A 21,898-nucleotide genomic window follows, 5' to 3' on the forward strand; every position below is an offset into this window, starting at 1 on the left:
AACAAGGTGGATTGGACAAACAACACACAAAAGGAATTTACCACAGAATCATCCATTCTCTTCTCCTTAGCATGCCTGTATTCCTGCTTTTTCACCTGAGATTGCTGTGATCCATTAAATTCATTGAAACACTTCCAAGTGTCTTAAAAACTTTCTCACTGGAAACAAACAAACAAACAAACAAAAAGATAGATTAGAGAATGTTCTCACAAAACTCCTGGGGAAGTCAATCTTGTTTCAATTCCTCCAATCTTTATTTAAATTTGTTCTCATGGGGTCATTAACCCAATACTTTTCTAGAACATGGAGTTTCAGAAAGAGTCTAATTAAGCAGCAAGTGTATTACTGACCTTTATTCTTTGTATTCTTAGTGGTAAGAAAAGAAACATAAACAAAAAGCCAGCTGCCACTCCAGATGACACTTCTAGGGAAGCCTTACCCCATAAATATTCCTATTTAGGGTAGAGCTGGCCCAGCTCTGTGTTCACAGTCACTGAAAGATGGCCCATGCTTGGGTGGCTTCAAGGGACCAGTAGAAGTAGGTACTTAGGCTCTCTGGTATAATGCACGTTCATATTCAGTATATGAATCACACACTCAGCCGGAAAGCTGAACAACACCCAATGATTTTTCAGGGTTGCTACTGTTTCAATTTCCATCCCCTGAGTTTTCCAGAATGACCAACTGGCAGTTGTTCAGATGAATTCCATGAAATGTGGGGCTCAGCCAAGGAACCAGAATCACCTGTGCAAACGGACTTCACTGAGGTGTCCAGTTCTGTTACCAACACACCCATCCTGCAGAAGGATCTGTCTGTTACAAACACTTTCTCACAGCATCAGCCTTTGCTATACAAAAAAAAAACCACCTGGGCAAAACCACTCTGGAGATCTGGGAAAACGAGAAGGGAAAAAAGCAACAGGCCTTCAGAGTGACTTACTGAAGCATGAGGGCAAGTTATAACTTGTTCTCATCAAAAATAGCTAAAAAACGTATTAGGAATAGAATCATAGAATCATCAAGGTTGGAAGAAACCTTTGAGGTCATCAAGTCCAATTGTCAAAGACCAACCTACTGGTATGAAGGTAAGAACACCTACAAGGTAGGTTTCGTGGTTTGTTTTCTTAAGTCATTCAGTGCAATAAGGAAGTTGATATGCTTTAATTCCATGTCTCTGTATTTCACAACAACTCCCCTTAAGTTACATCTTTCACCTCTGCCAGTAACACAGATTATAAGCATGTACATCTAAATTACTTTGAGAGCCTACATTTTTATCAATTTTATCAATAACATTTTATTGTTTTATTATGAAAACAGATGATCCACAAAGATTCTTATTGCTAATAAAGCAATTTGAAAATCATATACCTGAGCTGATGACACACATGTAACAGAACAACGTGTTCATTTATGTCTGATTCAGCATTCTGAAACCTAATAATATCTTATTTTTAAAAGTATGGCAAAAAGTGGATGAGGAAGGTTCAGAAAAAGCTGTTTATCAGTTTAACTACCAGTAGAACACAGTAAGAAATGCTAGAAGTTATGTTTTTTTTCACCCAGCACCTAAAGCTGCTGAACCTACTAGAGGTTTCATTTGTTTTTGGTCACACATGCTGTTATTTTCACACAAAAGGCAAGAATTATTCCAAGAAATAAATCTCTCTGAGATGTTTAGTACAAGCTAACGCAAACTCCTCGCCCTCAGACGGAAAAAGAGATCCAGCATCTACTTTGCTTGCTCCAGTTCATACTGAGTTTTCACAGTCAGGGGTGAAGCTGTGCTGTTTCCACTGGATCCAGTCATTCAGAAAGAGCTGACACCTCGGGCTCGTGACCTACTGAGAGCTGACCAAGTGTCAAGAGTTTGTAAGTTTTACAGCACCCACCACCAGCGCGGGCGTTTAACAGCAACAGAAGACACTGAAACAAAGCCAGTTGCCGGGACAAGCGTCGGTGAGAGATGCCCAGCAGCCACAACACGCAGAGCCCCGCACCTGGGGTGCGTGAGCCTTGCCTCATTGCAACGAGGGTGAGCTGCTGGTGTACCCTGCACAGCACGCGTTTGCGCACCTCGAGTTCAGAAACAAGCGAGAGGAGCGGAGAGCCCGGCGTTCGGGAGCCGTGAGCCCGGCGGGCGGGGTGCGGGGAAGGCGGCCCCGGTGCGGGGAAGGCGGCCCCGAGGGCGGCCTCGCCCTCGCTCTGGGCGGCAGCCGCCGCCCCACGGCCCCGCCGCGCCCGGAAACGGCGGCACCGGCGCGGGGCTCCGGCTTCCCCCGCGGACATGAGCGGAGCCGGGGCGGCCGCGGGGCCGCCGGGATGGCAGCGGGGCAGCGGTGAGGGCGCGGGGCGGGCGGGCCGGGATGGACGGGCGGGCCGGGACCCGCTCGGCGCCGCGGGGCCCCGGGTGCCCTGCTGAGGCGACCCTCGCCCCGCAGCCCCCGTTCCTCTCCCCTCGCAGGGCTGCTGCCGGCCGAGGATCCGCGCGGCGCCGCACCTGTGGATTTCCTGCAGGAGCTGCCCAGCTGGTCGGCGCGGCGGCGGCGCGGCGGGACCCGGGAGCGCCGGGCGGCCCCGCACGGACCCGCCGCCACCCAGCCCTGGGCGCTGGAGCAGGAGGGAGGCGAGCTGGCTGCGCGCCCTGCCAGGGAGTACCCGCTGAGCATCGCGGAGAAGAGGAGATTAAGGTGAATCCTCAACGCCGTTTTTTTCCTCGTTGTCGTTTTTTGTTTGTTTGTTTTTGAATTGACCTTTCCTAAACACGGCCCCGCTGGGATAGAAGGCTGAAGCAGAACAGGGTTCAGATCCCTCTGGTTTTCACCCTGTGGTTCCGACTCGAAGGTGCCCGGGTGCTCTTGGCTGGCACGAGGGAGTCGCGGGCTGGGGGCAGGGGCAACTTGAATTGGAAGAAATGAGTCAGAACTTGGGACCTGGGTCTTACCTGCAGCAGCCAAACGTGTTTTTTACTGGCTTCCTTTTTTTTTTTTTTTTTTTTTTTTTGTTGCAGGGTTTTGTGCCTGCAAGGGTCATTGTGGGTTATCTGCTGCTATGCGAGTGCTGCTGCTCTGAGTCTGCCTAGCTGCTCTTACACAATGCGCTGCTCTCCTTTGCTGTGGCTCAGTACAGTTGGAAGGAAGCTTCTCAGGACCCTTTCTTCCCCCTCCCCATATTTTTCTCTTCATTTTCTTTTTTAAATGGCTCTTTCCTGTGCGCTGTGAGCAGTTCCTGCCCCTCTGGTGGTAGCCCCCTGGAGGGATTGCAAAGAGTGCATGCTTCGTCCCCGCCTGGGTTTCTCTGCTTGTTGTCTCATGTCTCGCTGCTGGGCTGAAAGCTGTTCTGAGGAGGGAGGGTACAGGATGTGGTTTTATACTGTCAGGGAACAGCTGCACCTTTAAATCAGGTACCTTGTAGTCTGTTATGAACCAGGAGAGAGGTGAAACTGCAGTTAACGTCTGGTATTCCAGAGAAAACGAGAGTTACTCTATTGCAAGAGGAGTGGGAAACAGCCTGACCCTGGAGTTATGTTTAACCCTATAGTGTGCACTCAAGAAGTAGCAGAAGATCTGGATCATGGTAAAGGGAAGTGCTCGACACCTTGAATTTTTATTTGAAGTTGGGTTCAGTTCTTTAAGAAAAAAGGAACTGGAGGGAGGAGTGGAGTTGCAATGTCCCAAGCTTGTTTACACATGTTAGCACTGAGAGATTCTGGTGGGGCTTCTTGGCACTTCTACAGATCAGTGCTCTGGATGTTGTGCAGCAGCTGCCAACACAAAGTGCTTGGTATAAACGTCCTGAAAGCTGAACACTCAACTTCTGTAACTCAGATGAATGTGCAGCCCACGCCTCTGTTCAAAATGCAAGCCGAACACGGGCCAGACGGTTCTCCAGAGAGTGTGTTTGAAACTCTGCGTGCTGCAGCCTGTGGTTTGCACTAAATGAAATCTTTGGAAAGGAGCTGTATTTGCACTTAAAGCTGAGGTCATCTGCTGCCTGTTTGATGGTTGTGTATAGGTTTAATTCGGATTCCTGCCAAAATGCTTGTTTTACTTTCAACTGCACACAGGCAACAGCACACACGGCAGTGGCGTGGCACTTGCATCACTTAGGCACTTGAGCAGGGTTGTGTACAAAGTCTTTTAAAACCGAAACCTTTATCTTCTACCCCAGCACGGTGTCCATGGGTGCTGAACTGCTGCCCTTTTTCAGTGGCATCAGAGGCTGGAACAGCATTTGCTCATACAAGTCCATCTTCAAGTTTTCTGGGAAGTTTTGTCTATTTTTCAGGTTTCTTAAAAGAAACAATAAAATGCAAACTCTGACCCACTCAGAATTCTCTTTGATGCTGTTGCTGACCATGCAGCAATTTCTAAAATGCAAATGAATGCATACAGTATGAAAATCGATAAGTGAGAAGTAGTTAAAAATTACGGACAGTGGCACGTCCTCAGTGGTTTTTTGCACCTTGTTATTAGAACAGTGCACCCCCAGATGTGGCAAAAACTACTTTTTAAAATTCATTGAGTTGGCACTTTCCAGCAAACTTTTTAAAAACCTATTAAAACTGAATAATGAAAAATTGATTATTTTAGTAACATTTGTTTTGTTATGTGATACAAACGTTAGAATTATAAAATCCAAATGAAATATTTAAGTCTCTATAGTGTGCTTTCTCTCTTTTTTTTTTTTTTCCCACACAACATACTTTAGATAAGTATTTTAGAGAAATTTTTTAAGAGCCTCTTGGTGGAGATGCTGAGGTCAGAAGTTTCAGAAGTTTTGAGGAAAGAATCTTCTCTTCATTTTCCAGCCGTTTGTAAATATGAAGTCATTAACGGCAGCTTCCCTGAGATCCCACTGGGAAGTTCAGATACATATTTTTTTCTGTGTTGTGCATGCTATTGTCAATTAGGTTGGGTTTTTTTCCTCCAAGAGAGGCAAGTGTTTTTTCATGAGAGAACTTGCTGTATTTGAGTGAAGTTGATGTCACCATTACCAGGAGGACCAGATGGGAACAGTCTGTGTGTGTTACTCCAGCTCCCACCACTGTGCTCTCCCCTGAAGGCTGCAGGCAGGCTCTGTCGGGCTGAGCCCTCTTACATGCAGTGAAAAGTTACTTTTGTGCTCAGTAACTGTATTTCTTGATTCTTAGGGACTCTCAGCAGGCTGATATAAAATATTTATCTAAATGGAAGAAGTGGAAAAAAGCTAGCAGTAAATCATTGAAAAAAGTCCTCAGTGAAGCCAAGGGGTTGTCATCTTATTTGGTGCTTTGGCGACGTGATATTCACAGCATTGAAGGTATTTGTTGTCTGATATTGATTTCTCCTCTTCAGAGTTGCTTCTGTAATTGGCAGTTTTACACGTGTGAGTGTAGTTTCAGATATAACTACATGTGTTTATGTTCTTCCCTTGTTACTACTGAGTGTAAAATCCACCATGTGGTAGAAGGAAATATATTGGAGAAAATTATTTAAAAGTCCAATTTCCTTTTCAGTTATATTGCTAAAAGTCTGAAGTACTTAGAACTATCTTTAGCAATGTTTTTTTTTTAGTTAATTCAATGTAACTGAAATGATAATCTGCTCATTCTGTATTTTCAATTATTTTCTCATCCTAATTATTGACACATGTTTCTTTTTATTCCCAGGGACATTTGGTACTGGTATCCAGTCCTACTTCTCCTTCCTGCGTTTTCTGGTCCTGCTGAATTTTATAATTTTTATCCTAATGTTCAGTTTTGTTACTCTTCCCACCATCATTTCTGACTACGGAATATTCAACAGTACCATTGCTAACATTTCTCCAAAGAACATAGGTAAACATCTTCTCTAAGTACAGCTGTTGTAAGATTCCCCCTTTTCATGAGCTTCTTCTCCACCTCCCAGAACAAAGACATGCTTTTTTATAAGAATGTGCCATGTTTGATCTTGCGGTTCAGTGGGCATTACAATTTCAGCGACTTTTCATGCCTTTCTTTTGACAGAGTATAACTGCACAATTTATGAACCTGGTGGTAATAAGGGACTTGTTTACTTCTATACTTACCTCCAAGATTTGCTCAGTGGCACTGTAAGTAATTAGTTTTTTTCTGTTTTAATTAAGTTTCTGTGGCTTGCATGACATTTAAAATGTGAAAACATATCAAAGCTTCATTCCACTAGTGAAAATTCTGAAAAATGATAAGGCATATGCATCACTGGGGTAAATTAGTCTCTATCTGTGAGAAAGGGAGTTTTCAAACTGACTAATTGCTCAGCAACCACAAGGCCTGGCTGGCCATGTGCTGCAGCCTGGCCTCTCCTCCTCAGCTGCTAAACCCTTATGTATTCTGGAGCACAGTGCCTATTGTGCTCTCTGTGTAGGGTCCCAGTGTCGTGTCCTAGAGCTCTTTGACTGGAGAGGGGAGGGATTCTAATCACGCAGTGATTGCAATATTGAGAAGCTACAGACTGCTGTAGCTTGCTGGGAGCCCTGATTTTAAATTTACAAAATGATTGCTTAATGCCGGGTTGGATTTAACAGGGCAGTTGCTGCTGCTGTTACAAGTTCTGTTTCAAATTCATGTTTTCCCAGGGATTCCTTGAACTGACAAGATTGTTCTATGGCTATTACGCAGTAGATGCTGTGTGGATCAGTGTCATGAGGTACAACTTGCCCCTGGCATACCTCCTGGCTACATTTGCCTACCTTGCATTAAGTCTCCTCTGGATAATAAAAAGGTAACGATGTTGGTGTAGTTTATTTACTGCTACCTACTGCACAGTTTACATTGTATTCCTACTGGAAGGGAACATACTGCCTTCCAGAACTGGTTTATATGGAAATAGAGAATCTTCTTCTTGAGGAGGCAGTGCCACAGTAGCTTTTGTCTGTGCTTGAGAAGCAGAGCCAACAAAAAACCCCAAACAAACAAAAAACCAACCAAACAAAACAACAACAACAAATTTTGAAGTATCAGTTTTTCATATGTACACATAAATAAAAGGCCCTCAACTATGCAGTAGTTGTTGGGGGATTTTCTTTTGGGGTTTTTGGTTGTGGCTTTTATTTTCACCCTCTCAAGTTTTCTGAGCCAGCTCTTTGCAGTGTCAGAGAAGAGTGAGGTGGGATGGTGTGACTGTGTCTGAGTGCAGGGGGAAGTAACCTGGGCCAGTCAGGTTCAGGTTCAGCTGCTGCAGAACCTCTCACTGAAAGCCTCCCAGTGCCTTGCTGATGCAAAGCAAGTGCAGCAGTTTGCTCGTAGAGGGGGTAGTTCAGTCTTTGATCAGCCAGGTTGCTTCAGTGTGGTTTTTTTTGCTGTGGATAAAATATGTCTTCTCATGAATTATATAAACTTGCATTTTTCTCTAGGTCTGTGGAAGGATTTAAGCAGAGCTTAGTGCATAATGCAGACCCATTTCAGACTTACTGTAACAAAGTCTTTGCAGGCTGGGACTTCTGCATTACAGATCCAAATGCAGCTCGGCTGAAACATCGCAGCTTGCGATACGAGCTCCAGGTGAGTAACTTTCACCTTTCTGTGATTATGGTTTCTTATGGCTTAGGTGGCTAAAATAGAGAGGTGTGTAATTTTGCATATAATGGAATAAGGTTAATAAGGACTAAAGCAGTTTGTTTTGGGGGTGGGGCAGCCCACATCCTCTTGCTTTCTAGGTAGTTGGAATCGGGGTTGTCGGCCCTTCCCCCTTCCACTGGGGACTGAGGCCAACCTGTTGGCTGCTTGTCTTATCTACCTCTTCCTCACACTTCAGTCCTGCTTCCTGTGTTAGTTTCTACACAGTCCAACAGGAAAGGCTGTCCCAGCTGTGGGCAAAACCCTTCTACCGTCAGGAATCAGTTTGAGCGCTCTGGGTTTTAAGTCTGCAACGTGGTAGGCAGTTATTTGGGGAGGAGTAAAGCTCAGATGGTACTCTTCATGCAATTTGAGAGTGTAAGAAGATACTGAAAGTATCTGAAAGATTTTTCACTGGGTGTCTTTGGCACACATGCACATACAAAATGCTGATGCAGCTACAGATTTCCCAAAAGCTCTGAAAAGAGAGTCTGAAAGGCTTTTTTGGTGAAACAAGTACCTTCTTTTTGCTCTCTACACACTCGACGTGGAGATTTGTGTAGTGAAACAATTACCTTTGAGAAGACACTTCCACTGCAAACCACAAAGCAGTAATTACAGCTTTCATAAATTACAGTGAGTTGCTTTCTGCTCTAGTGAAGTTCACAGCCATCTTTTTTCATCATATAACTAGAACCTCCTTTACTTACCACACTTTTGTCTCTAGAACTCACACTTTGGAAGAACTTGCCCCTTAATATTGCTGTTCAATGGAAATAAATCCTCAGAAAATACCTGGGTAATGTGTGGGTCTGCCCAGGTTAAATTGCCTTCACAGGCAATACTGTATTTTCACATGAGATAAGGCGAAAAATGTCAAGTTTTCATGACAAGCTGCTCAAGACTGTACTTCCTTCTCTCTGTGCCACCCCTCAATTTTCCTTCACAATGAGTAGGAGAAGGAAGTTTTGGTGAGGACTGGTTACTTACCTGCAGAAGTAATGAGGTGGGGGAGCTGCTTTAGTCGTTTCAGAGTTTAATACCAAGCTATCTGAGATCTGTCTATCACGATGAACAGGCAAACTGTCTTTCTGCCCTCAAGGAAATATGTTACTGGTCTAGCAAAGATAAGGGGATTGCAAGACACTTGTCTTTGGCTGCAGGGCCCTCAGCCTGAGGAGGCTGAGCACACAGGGACTTTCATTCCTGTGTGGACCCTTTTGTGTCAATGAAAAGGCACTCTCACTTCTGTGTACTTGGGCAGGTGGTGGACTGACCCTCCTAGAACAGGGTATGGATTTGCACATCCCAGAGGTAGAAGTTGTGGTGTCAGGTGTTGTAGCTGCACCAGAAAACTGCATCTCTTTTTTTTTTTTTCTTTTGTTTGTAGATGGACTTGGAGGAAGAAAGACTGAAGCAAAAAATAGCTGACAGGACAATAAAAGAAAAGCTACGCATCTACTCTCTGAGAATATTTATAAATATAATTGTTATTGCCATTTTATCAGGATGTTTTTATTCTATTTATAGAGTAACTGTCTTCTCTCAAGAAAAGTCCAATGTGAGTATCAGAAATTACATTAGGACAGATTCAGTCGAGGCTGGTGATTACAGCAAGAGGAACTATTGTGAAAGAGTGAAGTATCTTAATATAGCACCTTTTATGCAAGGGATCTGAAAATGCTTTGTACAGACTTACAATTCTTTTTAGTAGGAGAGAGCAGCAAAGATCAAGAACCATGTGCAAATAAAGAAAAAAAACCACCCAGTAATGTCTCCCTTTGCTGCAGAGGCTTTGGTGTCAGGTGCCTTGGAGCTAAGGCAGCTGACAAGAAGAGCAGCCCTCACCACCCTTCCCATGTAACTGTGCTCACCTCGCTGTGACCTGCTGGGTCTGGGCAGTGAACTGGCTGAGGGAACTGATCTGCTTAAAGCAAACTTCATGGTGATCAACATCACGTGATTTGATTCACTGTGAAACTGCACTGCAAGGGAAGGCAGAGCAGAGATTGTGATCTGTGTTGTGACTTGAGTTACCGCTACGTGGGGAAACAGGAAGGCTTTGAACACAGAGAAGTTTTCAAAATCAAAGGTTCTTGCCTCAGTAGGGGAAAGAATCAGGTTGGGTGGGGTTGTTCGCCCCTGGCAGGACAAGCAGACGAAAAGAGTGGTTCAGAAGCACAGCAAGAGCAAGCAACAGTTATGACAGTTTTGCAACTTCTCCGTAGGACCCCAGGGTTCAGTCAGCCTGGTAGGAATGGGGACTGCACATTTCCTCTCCCCTGTGTTTGTTGCTGATGTGATGGGCCTGGCTGTGCATGGGTAAAGTTATGCTCATGGTGGACCCAACTCTTAACTTCTGTAAACTGCAGGAAATGGGGACTAACTGTTTGTGTCAGAGGTATTGTTTGAGGGCAGAGAAGAGGACAGCACAACACAGAACAACTTAAAAAACAGCTTCACTTAATGTGGGCTTTATGCATAAGGGTCTGTATCCTGACCTTGCCTAATTGAGCAGGTAGAAGGGCTTGTCAGGCTGGTAGGAAAGTCAGGGGAGCTGCTTGGCAGCAGTGAGAAGAACTTGAAAAGTGTTTACACTTTGGGTAGGTGTAAAACCTGGTAGCCTTGGTGCTGATTAGCAACATAGTCAGACACATTTCAAACAGAAGCTTTGGGGAAGCACAGAAATACTCTTACCTGGAGGTGGAGGGAGTTACTGGTCAAGGGAGCAGGAGAAAGCAGGGGTGTGTAGCAGCAAACTGCCTAGATAGATAGCAGTAATCAGGCTTGTAGTATATAGAATAGAGATTTGTTTTCCATGAAACTTGCTCATCTAGAGGTATTTGGAGTCAGATGGGTTTGCCATTCGTGTTATACCTGATTCTTACTGCCCAGTGCAAATGTAGGTGGAGAATGCAGACAGAGTAAAAGATGCTACCTGAGTGCTGGACAAGAGAGACTGGTGGGTAGCTGGGGAGAGCATGATGTCAGGAAGGTGTGTTTAAGTATTATCTTTCGTCTCTTCTTGTGCAGGACATCAGCAATACGAACTTCGTGGCTAATCTCTTAGTGCAGTATTTGCCTTCAATAGTGATCACATTGGCCAACTTCATTGGTCCTCAGATCTTCTCATTTCTGATCAGATTTGAAGATTTTTTACCAGCCTTTGAGATCACACTGACACTTGTGAGGTAAAGATGTTTTTGTTGTGGCCTTGGATGTTTAAAAAACTTGTTCTTGGTAGGTTATGTGTGTTGTAAACATTGAAATATCAGGAAGCAGAGAAGTTGGTGATGAAAACCAAGCAGGCATTGTTTGGCTAATGTTTAGCTGGAAACGTTACATCTGGGAACAATCTGTTTTGATGACAGTGCAGTGCAGTCATCTCAATGTCCAAGTTTTTCTCTCAGTCCCATTTAGCTCTGTGGTCTGGAGATCTTCAACAACCTGAATAGTCAGTAAAGAATTTGTGGCTGCAGAGCTGTGGATTCCCACTGCTTTGTGTGCAGCAGTTCCCTTGGATGAGCAGATGGGTGTGTACAACAATGATCGAAGCACAGCTTTGCTCAAGGCAGAAGTTAAAAGTTTTGGGGTAAAAGATACTTCCGTGTGAGACCATGAAGAACTGGTGTTTGGCTGCTTAAGGCAGTGAGACCTGGGCTGAAGCATCTGAATTCTCCAAGCCTGTCCTTTGTATTTCTGATTTGGCGAAGTGCCTCAGAAGGTCTGAAGCTACATGAGGTGGAAACGCTGCTCACAGAATTGTCACCTGGCCTCCCAAATTGTACTTGAGAGAGTTGCAACCCATTGCAGCATGAAGATCTGCAACTGAAATGACTGATCCGGGAACCACATTGAGAAAAGAAACAAAGGACTGTAGCCTAAAGCTGGGAGAGTGAAAAGCAATTTAACTTACTATTAAGGAAAGAAATGTGTTTATTATCTATCTGGCTGTTCTGTTAAAGCTCTGCTTGACCCTTTTGTGTTCCAAGGCTGTCTTGGACTCCTGTGCAAAGTGAGCCAAGCATTAGCATGGCTCTCTTTTGGCAGGTTTGGAAATAAGTTTTGCCTTTCTTCCAGGTGTGTCTTCCTGCGTTTGGCCAATATTGGTGTTCTCTTGTTCTCTCTGTGGAGTCAGATCTCTGACTGTACTGCTGACAAGTGTGAGCCCTGTGGATACAATTACAAACTCTATCCTGTAAGCAGATTTATCTTGGTCTTTAATCATCTGAGCTTGTGAACAGAGGATTTGTTTTCCATGAGAGTTGCCTGTCTAGAGGTGTTCAGTATCAGCCCTGGGGTTGCCGTTCATGTTGTCCCAGGTGCTGATTCTCACTGCTCAGTGCAAACCAGTACAGTTATTACATGGATGTTTTGTTTGTCTAAAACTTGGAGTTAGTCCAGTGGCAGATGATCATTTAGCATAGATTTTCTGTCTACCTTGAGTATTGTTTGAGGTGGCTGTGTTTTGGAGACAGTTGTGCCACTGCTTTTTGCTCCAATAAGGCAAATGGTTTTTCCTCAACAACGCCCCTCCCTCCAAAAAAAATACAAAGAGAAAATAACCAATCACCCAAACCAAACAAAACCCACCAAAACAAACAAGTGAAAAGCTTGGCATGGGAGCTCTGAGACTTTAAATATTTTAGGAATGGGAGTTAATTGGAACTTTATGGTGTTAGCTGAGACAGCTGTTGCTTTAGTGATGGACAGATTTATTTTTCACTTGTTATTTAGACTGCTAATCTTGTTTTTCCTGACTTGTTTTTATAGTGCTGGGAATCTGACGTTGGACAAGAAATGTATAAACTGATGATATTTGATTTTATTATAATTCTGGCTGTGACCCTGTTTGTGGACTTTCCTAGAAAGTAAGTATCTCTGCTTTTGGAGCATATTTTGCAAATGACATATGAAACATATTTTGGTTTTTTTTGTTATTAATTCCTCTTAGTTCTAACCAGGTTACCAACTTTAAAATACACATAAACGTATTTCTGGTGGTTTGAGCACGTATTTGTTATTCAGGTGACTGTGTAGCTTTTGATATTTGAGAATCTTTTTTCTTCAGATATTTTCTGTTCTGTTGTCTAATGCTTAAATGATAAATTCTGTGTGTTCCAAATGCGTTAGAATTCATCTAAGCACTGTAACTTAAATTTAGGACTAATGATATTCTTTGGTTTTAGGTTGTTAGTTACTCACTGCTCCTGCAAGCCACTTCAGTGGTTTGGATTGCCGGAATTTAGAATTTCTGACAATGTCCTTGAAATCATTTATGGGCAGACTATTTGCTGGATTGGAACCTTCTTTTCACCACTTCTCCCTGCAATAGCAACTGTTAAATACTTCATCATTTTTTACATTAAAAAGGTAATGGAGGTGTATGGTTAACAAAGAAAACTGAGCACATCTCTATGGTTTCTGTAATATAGATATTTAGGTATGCATATGATCTAAAACAAACAAAAAACCCTAAAAACACCTGTGGATGCAGGATACTGGAATGAGGCAATGGCATTCCATTTTCTATAGGTTTTGTACTGTTAAGTGAAGGTAGAATTCTGCTTTGAAATCAAGCAAAACCCCATTTCAGTTACTTTTTACATTATTATTTGTCCTTTTTTAAATAAAATCTTTTTTATGTACTAAAGCTACTTTACAACACTTTCCTGTAATAATCTGCATATTAGCAACACAGCTGAAAACTTGGGCAAAATTTTGCAAAACTGCTAAAAATTTGGAAGCAAAATGGAAAGTCCAAGCTGGGTTGGATGTGTCTGTTGACTCTGTGCAAGTGCATGAGGTTGGTCCCCTGGACCAAGTTCTTAATCAGAATTGGAGACTTAGACCAAAATGTAAGGTGTTCTTGTCTTAGCCCTTCTCAGCCCATGTGCATCAAAGGAGGGTGGTTGTGTGGTAGCTGGTAGCATGTTTGAGAATGGAAAATTCAGCTGGTGGGGAAAGTATACTTGGTTGGGTGTATATAAACGTACTGGTAACAGTCTTGCTGGCTTTCCCTCCTCAGATCAGTTTGATACACACACAGAAACCTGCAGATAAGCCTATCAGGGCATCAAGTTCCAAATTTTTCTTCCTGGCTGTGCTGTTGATTGGGCTCCTCTTGGCTTTTATTCCTGTGGGAGTCAGCATAGCAAGGTAAGTGACAGCTTAAGGTGACACTCATTCTAAGGTTGTCAGTTCCATAAAAGCAGACACACGACTTTGGAATGATTAATTGGAATGAAATATATAGTGTATAATACATTGGATTATAACAGTTCATATAAACAAAACTTACAGTTTTAAAGACACAGGACACTTTTACCCCATCGGCAAAATGGTGCTGGGCTTGTGTTGGATTATTTTATCTTTATATTTTGGTGTAACATCTTCTTTCTGTTTTGCTTCTTTGACAGTATCCCCTCCTCCAAGGCATGTGGGCCATTCAGGAATTTTAACACTTCGTGGGAAATTGTTCCAGATACAATACGTGGATTTCCAAAAGGCCTGCAGCAGGTCCTTTTTGGCATGGCATCAGAAGCCTTTGCAGTGCCTCTTTTTATGGTCATTTGGTGAGTACTGTGGAGACCTGGTTCACTTATGCAGCTTCATTTCCTTCCTTACTGAACTAATACCAAACATCTATTACACCAGATTTTTCATCTGCAGTCAAAAGCATCAAAGCACACATGAATCTTCATCCCTTCCATTTCTTCTCACTTCCCACATCTAACAGTGTCCTTCTCAAAAATAACTGCAAATCCTCTGCAAGTTAGCATTGTGTGCTCTGTGATCACAATTCCTATCCACAAACCTTAGTTTTAAAACACCAAACGAACATTAAACAAAACTCTCAAGACAGTCATTTTGTAATATAAAATTCAATATAGAATCATAAAATTTTTAAGGTTAGAGGTCACCTGGTGCTTTCTACAACTTGTACACATGAGAAACCATGCAGTTTATTTTGAACTCCACCCAGCCCTTTCTCTCATAGCACATGTTTGTGTTCTCCTGAACTGAACCTGTTATTACGTATACAGGAAATCTCAAGTCCTCTTTGTTTGTTTTTTTCCTTTCTTTTTTTACTTTATCATCAAGCTGGTGTAAAAGGTGAAGGATGACTTGCACTACTACCCTACTGCTTATTATTTGGAAAAGAAAATACATGATTTCTATAGGCATTTCTACCGCTCAGGTTCTTGCTATTTTCCATCATTTAATGCACTGTGGATAATCAGTCACAGAGTCACACTGGGATATATGCTATAAGGAATGGCTGCCAAACTCATCTGTGGCTGCTTACTCTAGTTAGAAACCCCAGTGAGAGCAGAGTTGCTCCAGTGAAGCCTCATTAAATTTAATTTCTGAGGAACAACCGCCCCTATACATACACTTGGAGCAGGGCAGGAACTGGCAGTCTAGACAGAGCTGTCAGGATGCAGCCTGTAACATCTGTGTTGTGCCTCTCCGTCCCCTGGCACTCCCTAACACACGCCCTGCCTGCTGGCAGCACAAATCTCTCAGCAGATGCTTTTGAGCAGAGCTGTGCCCAACCTACCCCAGCAGCATATTGATCTTTTTAAAAAATGTTTCTTTTCTCCAACATCTGAACCCACAAACTCACCATTTCTCTAGCCCATAACAGCCTTTTTGTGACGGATGGGGTTCTGCATGATGCTGACATACCGTGTTTGTTGTTTGCAGCCTCGTTATGTTCTATGTTATGGCCTTGGCTGGAGCGCACAAACGAGTGGTTGAGCGGCTGGAAGAACAACTGGCTTTGGTGAGATTTGACCCAGTTTACTGACGCAACAGAGAGAACTTTGGGGGCACAGAAATGAGGCATGCAGAAGGAACAGCGATTTGTATGGTCTTCTGGATAGCTGGTGTTTGCACAGGCAGTGGAGAATGTTTTACAAATTGCATAGGAAAAATAACCAAACAATCAGGGTATTTCTCAGTGGAGTTCATTTTCCTGGGTATCAGCTGCAACTGCACCATGGTCTGGTTATATCAGGCAATGCACATGCAAGAGATAGGCCTCTGAGAAGCTGTGTCTCTGTTTTTCATCTGTTGCCTTGCTTAAATCCACCCATCCGTGTGTTTTTTTCTGCCAAAAGAGAACCTGAATCTTGTGTTTCCTGTCCCCTCCACTACCTTGCACAACCCCCACTTCTGTTTCCTTCTCTGCCCTCACAAACAGGTACCTGACTCCCTACCCTTCCCTCCAGGCCTGTATTTCTACCACATCGTGTCTGGTCTCGTTCCTGAGTGCAGGTCCCAGCACCTCTTGAGCAAATACTGAAAGTGGAACAAGTCCCTGCTAATCAGTCCTTTGGAGAAGGGTGCTAGTGCAGAAATGCTGCTTTGTGGCCATCAAAAGCAAAAGCCACTGCCAGGTTTGGCAGCACTTGTGTGCTGTGGTCTGACAAACTGCTCGAGTCAGAACCCAGCCTCGCTGATGAGACCTCTCACTTTCTTAGGAAACAGCCCATTTCTTGGTAATGCTTCTTTTAGATACAGAATTTAACAACCCATCTGTAGAAAAAAAACTGCCAGGGAGAGATTTTTGAGGAGTAGGGAATTTAGGAACAAAAGCCTTGCTGCTTTTTGAAGGGTTTGCAGATCAGTTGGGAATTCTGAAAATTCTTGCGTGCTTTTTATTTTTGCTTGCTCGCTGTTTTTAGACTTCTTGGAAGTAGAGTTTTAAATTTTTAGGTGTGTGAGATGCTTTTGCTAGGTTTAATGCAGAACTGTTAATGTGTGCCGTAATGTGAGATAAAGGAAGTCAAGACTATTGTAAACTTCAAATTGTTCAGGCAGTTGAGAGTGTTCTGGGAGCCACTAATGAGAGTACAATGTAGTGAGCACACCTGTTTATTTCTAGTAAAGAAATGAGCTGTTCATAGATAACTTGTATTAACACTGTTCGTCTAGAGCACTCTTTTTATTCTGTCTTTCCAGGAGAGTCGTGACAAGATGTTCCTAATCAGGAAGATAACAGAAGCTAAGAGGCAACCTTGAAAACCACGAAAGCCAGAAGAGCTTGACTTCCTGAAACTCCCAGAACCACAAGATAAGAATAGAAGCGTCTGCAGCACCAAAAAATTGAGCATCTGATTGGCACCCTGGCACTGCAGACTATGGAATGTGGATGCTTGTGGTCTTAGTCTTGATTAAGGTAGTAGGGCCTGAAGTTTCCAAAACTGGAAATTCAGCTAATTTATACTGTGTGAGACCTGTTCAAAAGACTGTATGGCAGGACACTTCATTGCTGCTATAGTTTCAGGGTTGTTGGGGTTTGTTAAGTCCCTATTTTTCCAAGGAGTTTGGGTAAAATGTGATCATAACTGAAACTCTTTTGTACTGTTTTTACAAATTATGCTCCAAGAAACTTCTTTTAAAACCAAAGCAAAAGAAAGATGTAGGCAAGTGTTTTGAAACGGCGCATAGGAGAAGAAAATACCACAGATGGGTTTGAAATCAGTTTTCTAAATATTTTTAGAGATGAGGTTTTTATATTTTTCTTTCGCTCTGAAGTAGCAAGTGTCGTTGAACACTGGATAATGTCACAAAATGACTCAGAGAAAACAATAACTGTGATAAAAGACCTCTGAATAAACACTGGGGTGTAGGAAGAAACAGGCAGCCAGGTCAGCAGGAACAGCCCTGCTCAGGCACCAGCTGCTGTGGAGGGGCATTTTTTTTCCTTTTTCCTTTTTCCCCTCTTTTTAATGTTTTAAAGCATTATTATTTGTGTTTTATTCTTGTGTGAGCATCTTGACCACTGCTCTTTTTGCTCTAAAATGTGAATATTTAAGAGTTATCGGTTGGTAACACTGTGTGTCACTGCCCCTTAATTTAACGTTTCTTCTCACTTATCTGCATTTCTGGGGCAGTCCCAGGAGGCTACTAAGAGATTCCTTTATGCGAAGATTTGTGTTAAGGATTTTCTGTACAGAACTGTGTGTAACTCCTTGAAATCTGCCCTTTAGTTAAATGTGAGGCACCATCACTTTCATGTAACGCTCCGGGATGTCTTCTGCCTTCATTTTAAAGAGATCAGCGTTCAATAAATGCTGTATTTTTTACTCCGGGCTGCGGTGTTTCACGGCGTGTCGCGGTGCCCGCGGGCGGTCCGAGCCCTCGCCCTCAGCGCTCCGCCCACCCCGCCCCCGTTCCCATGGCAACCGGGCACGCCGGCCCTGACTGACAGCTGGGCTGCCCAATCCGGCGGCGCGGGGGAGCCAATCGGAGTCGTGATAGGGCGGGAGGCCGGCGCGCGGTGCTGACGTAGCGGAGGAGCCGCCGTGTAGGGGCGCGATGGCGGCGGTGGCGGTGGCCCCGGCGGTTCGGCCCTCGCTGGGGCTGCGCCGGTGCCTGCGCTGCGGGCCCGGTACGGGCGCGGCTCCGCTCCCCTCCCCTCCCTGCCCGGCCCTCGCACCCCCGCAACACCGCCCGGCCCCGGGGGGGCAGCGGAGCTCGTGTCAGCGTTGTCCCTCCCACAGGTCCGCGGGCTGTGCCCGCCGGCGGGGCCGCCCCCAGGCCGTGCAGCACTCGGGCGGCTCCGCGGGGCATCGACAGGCCCGTCATCGACCGCATCATCCGCGTGGACCACGCCGGGGAGTACGGGGCCAACCGCATCTACGCGGGGCAGATGGCCGTGCTGGGCAGGTCGAGCGTGGGGCCGGTCATCCAGGTCAGTGGGCCTGGGGGCGAGCGCTGTGCTTGTTTAATTTGCGTCTGATTAACAGCGGCCGGATGAAGGCGAAAGGTCGTCGCTTTCGTGGCAAGTTTGTTGTACGTTTCTTTCTAAGCACGTCCAGACGTGTGGGTTTCTAAAGAGGGGTGGGGTTACTTGCTAAGGAAGTTACCAGTACTGCAGGTACTGTAGTGTTGTCCTCTTTTGCTAAATATTTTTATATTGCCTCTTTGTAACTGTCCTCCTCTGCCCTTCTTCACTTTTTCTCTGTGATGTTACTGTGTTACTTCAGCTGTCACAGTGTGTTGTCTTTTGTTTTGTTTTTCTCTGTGTTTATTAGTTTTATTGGAAGAGTTTAACTCCTGTGGTTTTGTGCTTCACTGCGATCTGGCTCTTTTGCAGCAAATGTGGGATCAAGAAAAAGACCACCTGAAAAAGTTCAATGAGCTCATGGTTGCATACAGAGTTCGACCCACTGTTTTATTGCCTTTCTGGAATGTAGCAGGTTTTGTTTTAGGTGGGATTTATTATTATTGTTTTGTGAAGTCTATAAATGTGCAAATTATTTGTATCGCTTCAGATTTCATTGTGTTGGTATGTTTGGCACCACAATCACAGGGGCTGGAAGTGCTTTACTGGGAAAGAAAGGTGCCATGGCTTGCACAGTGGCAGTGGAAGAGAGTATATCAGACCACTACAACAACCAGATCCGAACTCTCATGGAAGAGGATCCAGAAAAGTACAAAGAACTACTGCAGGTATTTAACTGACTTAAAAAGTAGTTTAACAAACTCATTGAATTACTTAATGTGACCTTACTCTTTTAAAAATAACATGCTTTTAGAATTTACAGTAAATCTCTTTGTTCTGTCACTTAGAATACTGAAGTCAGCAGAAACCTTTAAAATAAAAGGATGTTTTTTTCCTTCAGCAGCACTAAATGGATCAAGGACCAAAATTAAAATGTACGTTGGTTATCTTCAGCATACTTTCAGTAATTCAGTGTTTCCCTTTTGAGTGGGAGAATTGTGCTTTAATTTTGATAAATTTTAATTGAAAGGAAGGGTCTGAAAGGGAAATAAAAAGCAGAAACATGATTGCATAGTAGCTTTGTTGCCCTGCTCTGAACACATTCGGGTACCTTCACATCCTCATTAAACTGCAGGGCCCAGAGCTGCACACAGTGCCTTTTGGTCCCAGCTGAAAAACTCAAAGAGAAAAAAAGAATTCTTTAGAACAGAAAATAGCCCAGTTGGCCTACAGGGAAACACCCCTTAGAAGAAAGGGACCGTAATTTCCTTATTCAGATTGTGAGGATTGTGTGTGTGTGTGAAACTAATCACTGTTAAAAGTTTACTGTGACTACAGTTTTTTTTGAAACAGTGAAAAAGACAGAATTAAACAGCACCTTGGCCTTAAAGACTTTTTTTGGAGAATACTGTGAAGAATTCATTTCTTCCTGAATTAGAGATTCAGATCTTTGAGAAGTTCTTGAGAGACCTCAGCTTGCTGTGGTGCATGCAGTGGTCAACAGCAGATAGTTTTATGTACCAGCTGCCTTGATTTGTCTGCAAAGTAGATTTCTAATAACCTGCTTTTTTAAAGGTAATAAAGCAATTTCGGGATGATGAACGGGAGCACCATGACATTGGGATAGAGCACGATGCAGAAGCAGTAAGTGCAATGTTATTCTTTCCCAAAGATCCATATAAGAAAGCCTTGCAATATTACAGCTTTCCCTTTTTGTGGAAGAGAACTGAATCTGTTGGAACTCATGTCAGGTGTTGAAGTGATTGTGTTTTCCCAAGAGGTGTCCTCTGCAAAATTTTAAATTTTAATTTAAGTTTAGATTAGATATTTTTGAAGATAAGGCTAATAAGTGCTACCCATACAGCTGGGAACTTGTGTCATCTGGGTAGGTGATCACAACCCTGTTAGGATGTCTGAAATACTGAACTAAATTCTGTGCTCCCTGGAATAATAGATGAGGAACGTGTGACTTCTCTCCTTATTTTTCTCCTGACCTACACTTGTGAAGAAATGGAAATATTCTGCAGAGCTGATAGATTTTAGTTTAGTTTTCTCTGTGGTCAGTCAGGCTACAAATGCAGGTGGGATTTTTTTGTGTGTGCGTGTTTTTGGTTTTATATGATGCTTACTATTCCTTATCACGTTCTGGTTCAAGCAAAACATTTCAGGAGATGTATTTAATCTTTTATTCTTTTTGCAGACACCAGCTTATTCTGTTTTGAAGACAGCCATACAACTTGGATGCAAAGCTGCAATATTTTTATCAGAAAGAATTTAGTGATGTTTTCCATAATGGCTGTGGCAGTAAACTGGGGCACAAGTGCATGGAAATCATGGAAGACTAAGAGCTATCATACTCAGCCTTTTCAAATTTTCTGCACTAAGCACTTGATTCAGCCATCCTTTGTCACATTGAGCACCCATTGAAAAAGTATCTTTATAAAGTCAGTTGGTCTAAATGTGAACAAAGATGGCAGAGTTGGGTCTGTATGAACCAAACCTCCCTATGCAGAGACTGTTCACAAGGTGGCAGCAAAATATGTGATATATATACAATATGTGTGTATGTATACACACACTTAACAATGATAAAGACATTCTCTGTTGCCTTCAAATTTGTGTGTACTTGAAATAAGCTGGAGCTCATCAGCTAATTTTAAAATGGTTAATACTGATGAAGTAGATTATTTTTGATTTCTGTTTTCAGAGTAAGTGAACTACTGGCAAGTATTTATTTTCAATCAGTCTTGAATAAAGATTGGTATTATAAAACCAATTTTACTTAGAGACTTCTTTGTGTTTTGGAGTGGGTTGTTTTTCAGGTGCAGTTCTAAATTCTTTAAGTAGAGTTTTTTTCCTTTGTTTTTTGTTGGGGTGGGATTTTGTTGTTGTTGTTTGGTATTTTCTTGGGTTGGGTTGGTTTGGTTTTTTTGACTCAAGTGTGTATGTAAAGGAACTGATTCCTGACTCAAAGCAGGTGGAGAGAGTTACTTGGACCACCTGTGGAGCTGCATTTAATATTCTGTTAGAGCTTTCAAGCTTATCTTACTTTGCTTCAGACAGCATTTAATCCAGGCACATCTGGGTCTACCTTTTTACTAGTTCTGTTAGTGTTTGTAGGTACTGACTGGTGTGTAATTTGACATGAAAAGCTTCTTAAAGAGGAATTTTTAGCCTTTTTTTTTTCTTTTTGTGAAGGAGCTTAGACTGAAACGTGGTGTTGGAAGCCTGTGCAGTGCAGTTGTGTAAGTCATCAGCTTTAATAATTGAGGAAAAGAAGGAAAAGGATTGCTTGATGAATAGTCCATTGTAAAGTCTTTAATAGCAGGGGCAGCATGGGACAGCATCTTTTGTAAGTCCATTATTAGAGCTGGGGGGGAGGGAAGGGCACAGTATATTTTGACTCAAAGCCACAATTTGCACACCCATAAATACAATGGTCCTGTGACACAAACTTGAAACAGAGCCATAGAGTTCCTGGTCTTTAGTCATTGCGTCAGGATTGAAAGCTGGACAAGGCATCTGTGGGGCTTTCCTAGAGAGATCAGCTGAAGCCTGGTGCTCTCCCAGGCCGTGGTTACCGAGGTTTTCTGAAGATGTCTGGG

General features: G+C 43.3%; 2 protein-coding genes across 3 annotated transcripts; both read left to right on the plus strand.

Moving 5' to 3' along the window:
* The first annotated feature begins 2,272 nt into the window (after positions 1 to 2,272).
* On the plus strand, positions 2,273 to 17,652 carry TMC7 (transmembrane channel like 7). The gene is made up of 16 exons (XM_050317508.1): positions 2,273 to 2,339; positions 2,465 to 2,690; positions 5,153 to 5,301; positions 5,651 to 5,818; positions 5,987 to 6,072; positions 6,577 to 6,722; positions 7,354 to 7,501; positions 8,946 to 9,116; positions 10,589 to 10,746; positions 11,636 to 11,753; positions 12,329 to 12,426; positions 12,745 to 12,928; positions 13,584 to 13,714; positions 13,975 to 14,130; positions 15,266 to 15,344; positions 16,526 to 17,652. The coding sequence occupies exons 1-16, from the start codon at positions 2,288 to 2,290 to the stop codon at positions 16,583 to 16,585; spliced, it is 2,130 nt and encodes a 709-aa protein (XP_050173465.1). The 5' UTR covers positions 2,273 to 2,287; the 3' UTR covers positions 16,586 to 17,652.
* Positions 17,653 to 17,859: 207 nt separating this feature from the next.
* On the plus strand, positions 17,860 to 21,063 carry COQ7 (coenzyme Q7, hydroxylase). 2 transcript variants are annotated; one of them, XM_050317834.1, is made up of 6 exons: positions 17,860 to 17,957; positions 18,070 to 18,260; positions 18,666 to 18,780; positions 18,882 to 19,021; positions 19,869 to 19,937; positions 20,494 to 21,063. In XM_050317834.1, the coding sequence occupies exons 1-6, from the start codon at positions 17,885 to 17,887 to the stop codon at positions 20,569 to 20,571; spliced, it is 666 nt and encodes a 221-aa protein (XP_050173791.1). In that variant the 5' UTR covers positions 17,860 to 17,884; the 3' UTR covers positions 20,572 to 21,063. The 2 variants fall into 2 exon arrangements, with proteins under 2 accessions (XP_050173791.1, XP_050173792.1); XM_050317835.1 differs by lacking the exons at positions 19,869 to 19,937; positions 20,494 to 21,063 and adding an exon at positions 19,142 to 19,861.
* The last annotated feature ends 835 nt before the right edge of the window (positions 21,064 to 21,898 follow it).

Source organism: Myiozetetes cayanensis, unplaced genomic scaffold (genome assembly GCF_022539395.1).
Source record: "Myiozetetes cayanensis isolate MyiCay16 unplaced genomic scaffold, myiCay2020 scf20-37, whole genome shotgun sequence".
Classification (NCBI taxonomy): Eukaryota; Metazoa; Chordata; class Aves; order Passeriformes; family Tyrannidae; genus Myiozetetes; species Myiozetetes cayanensis.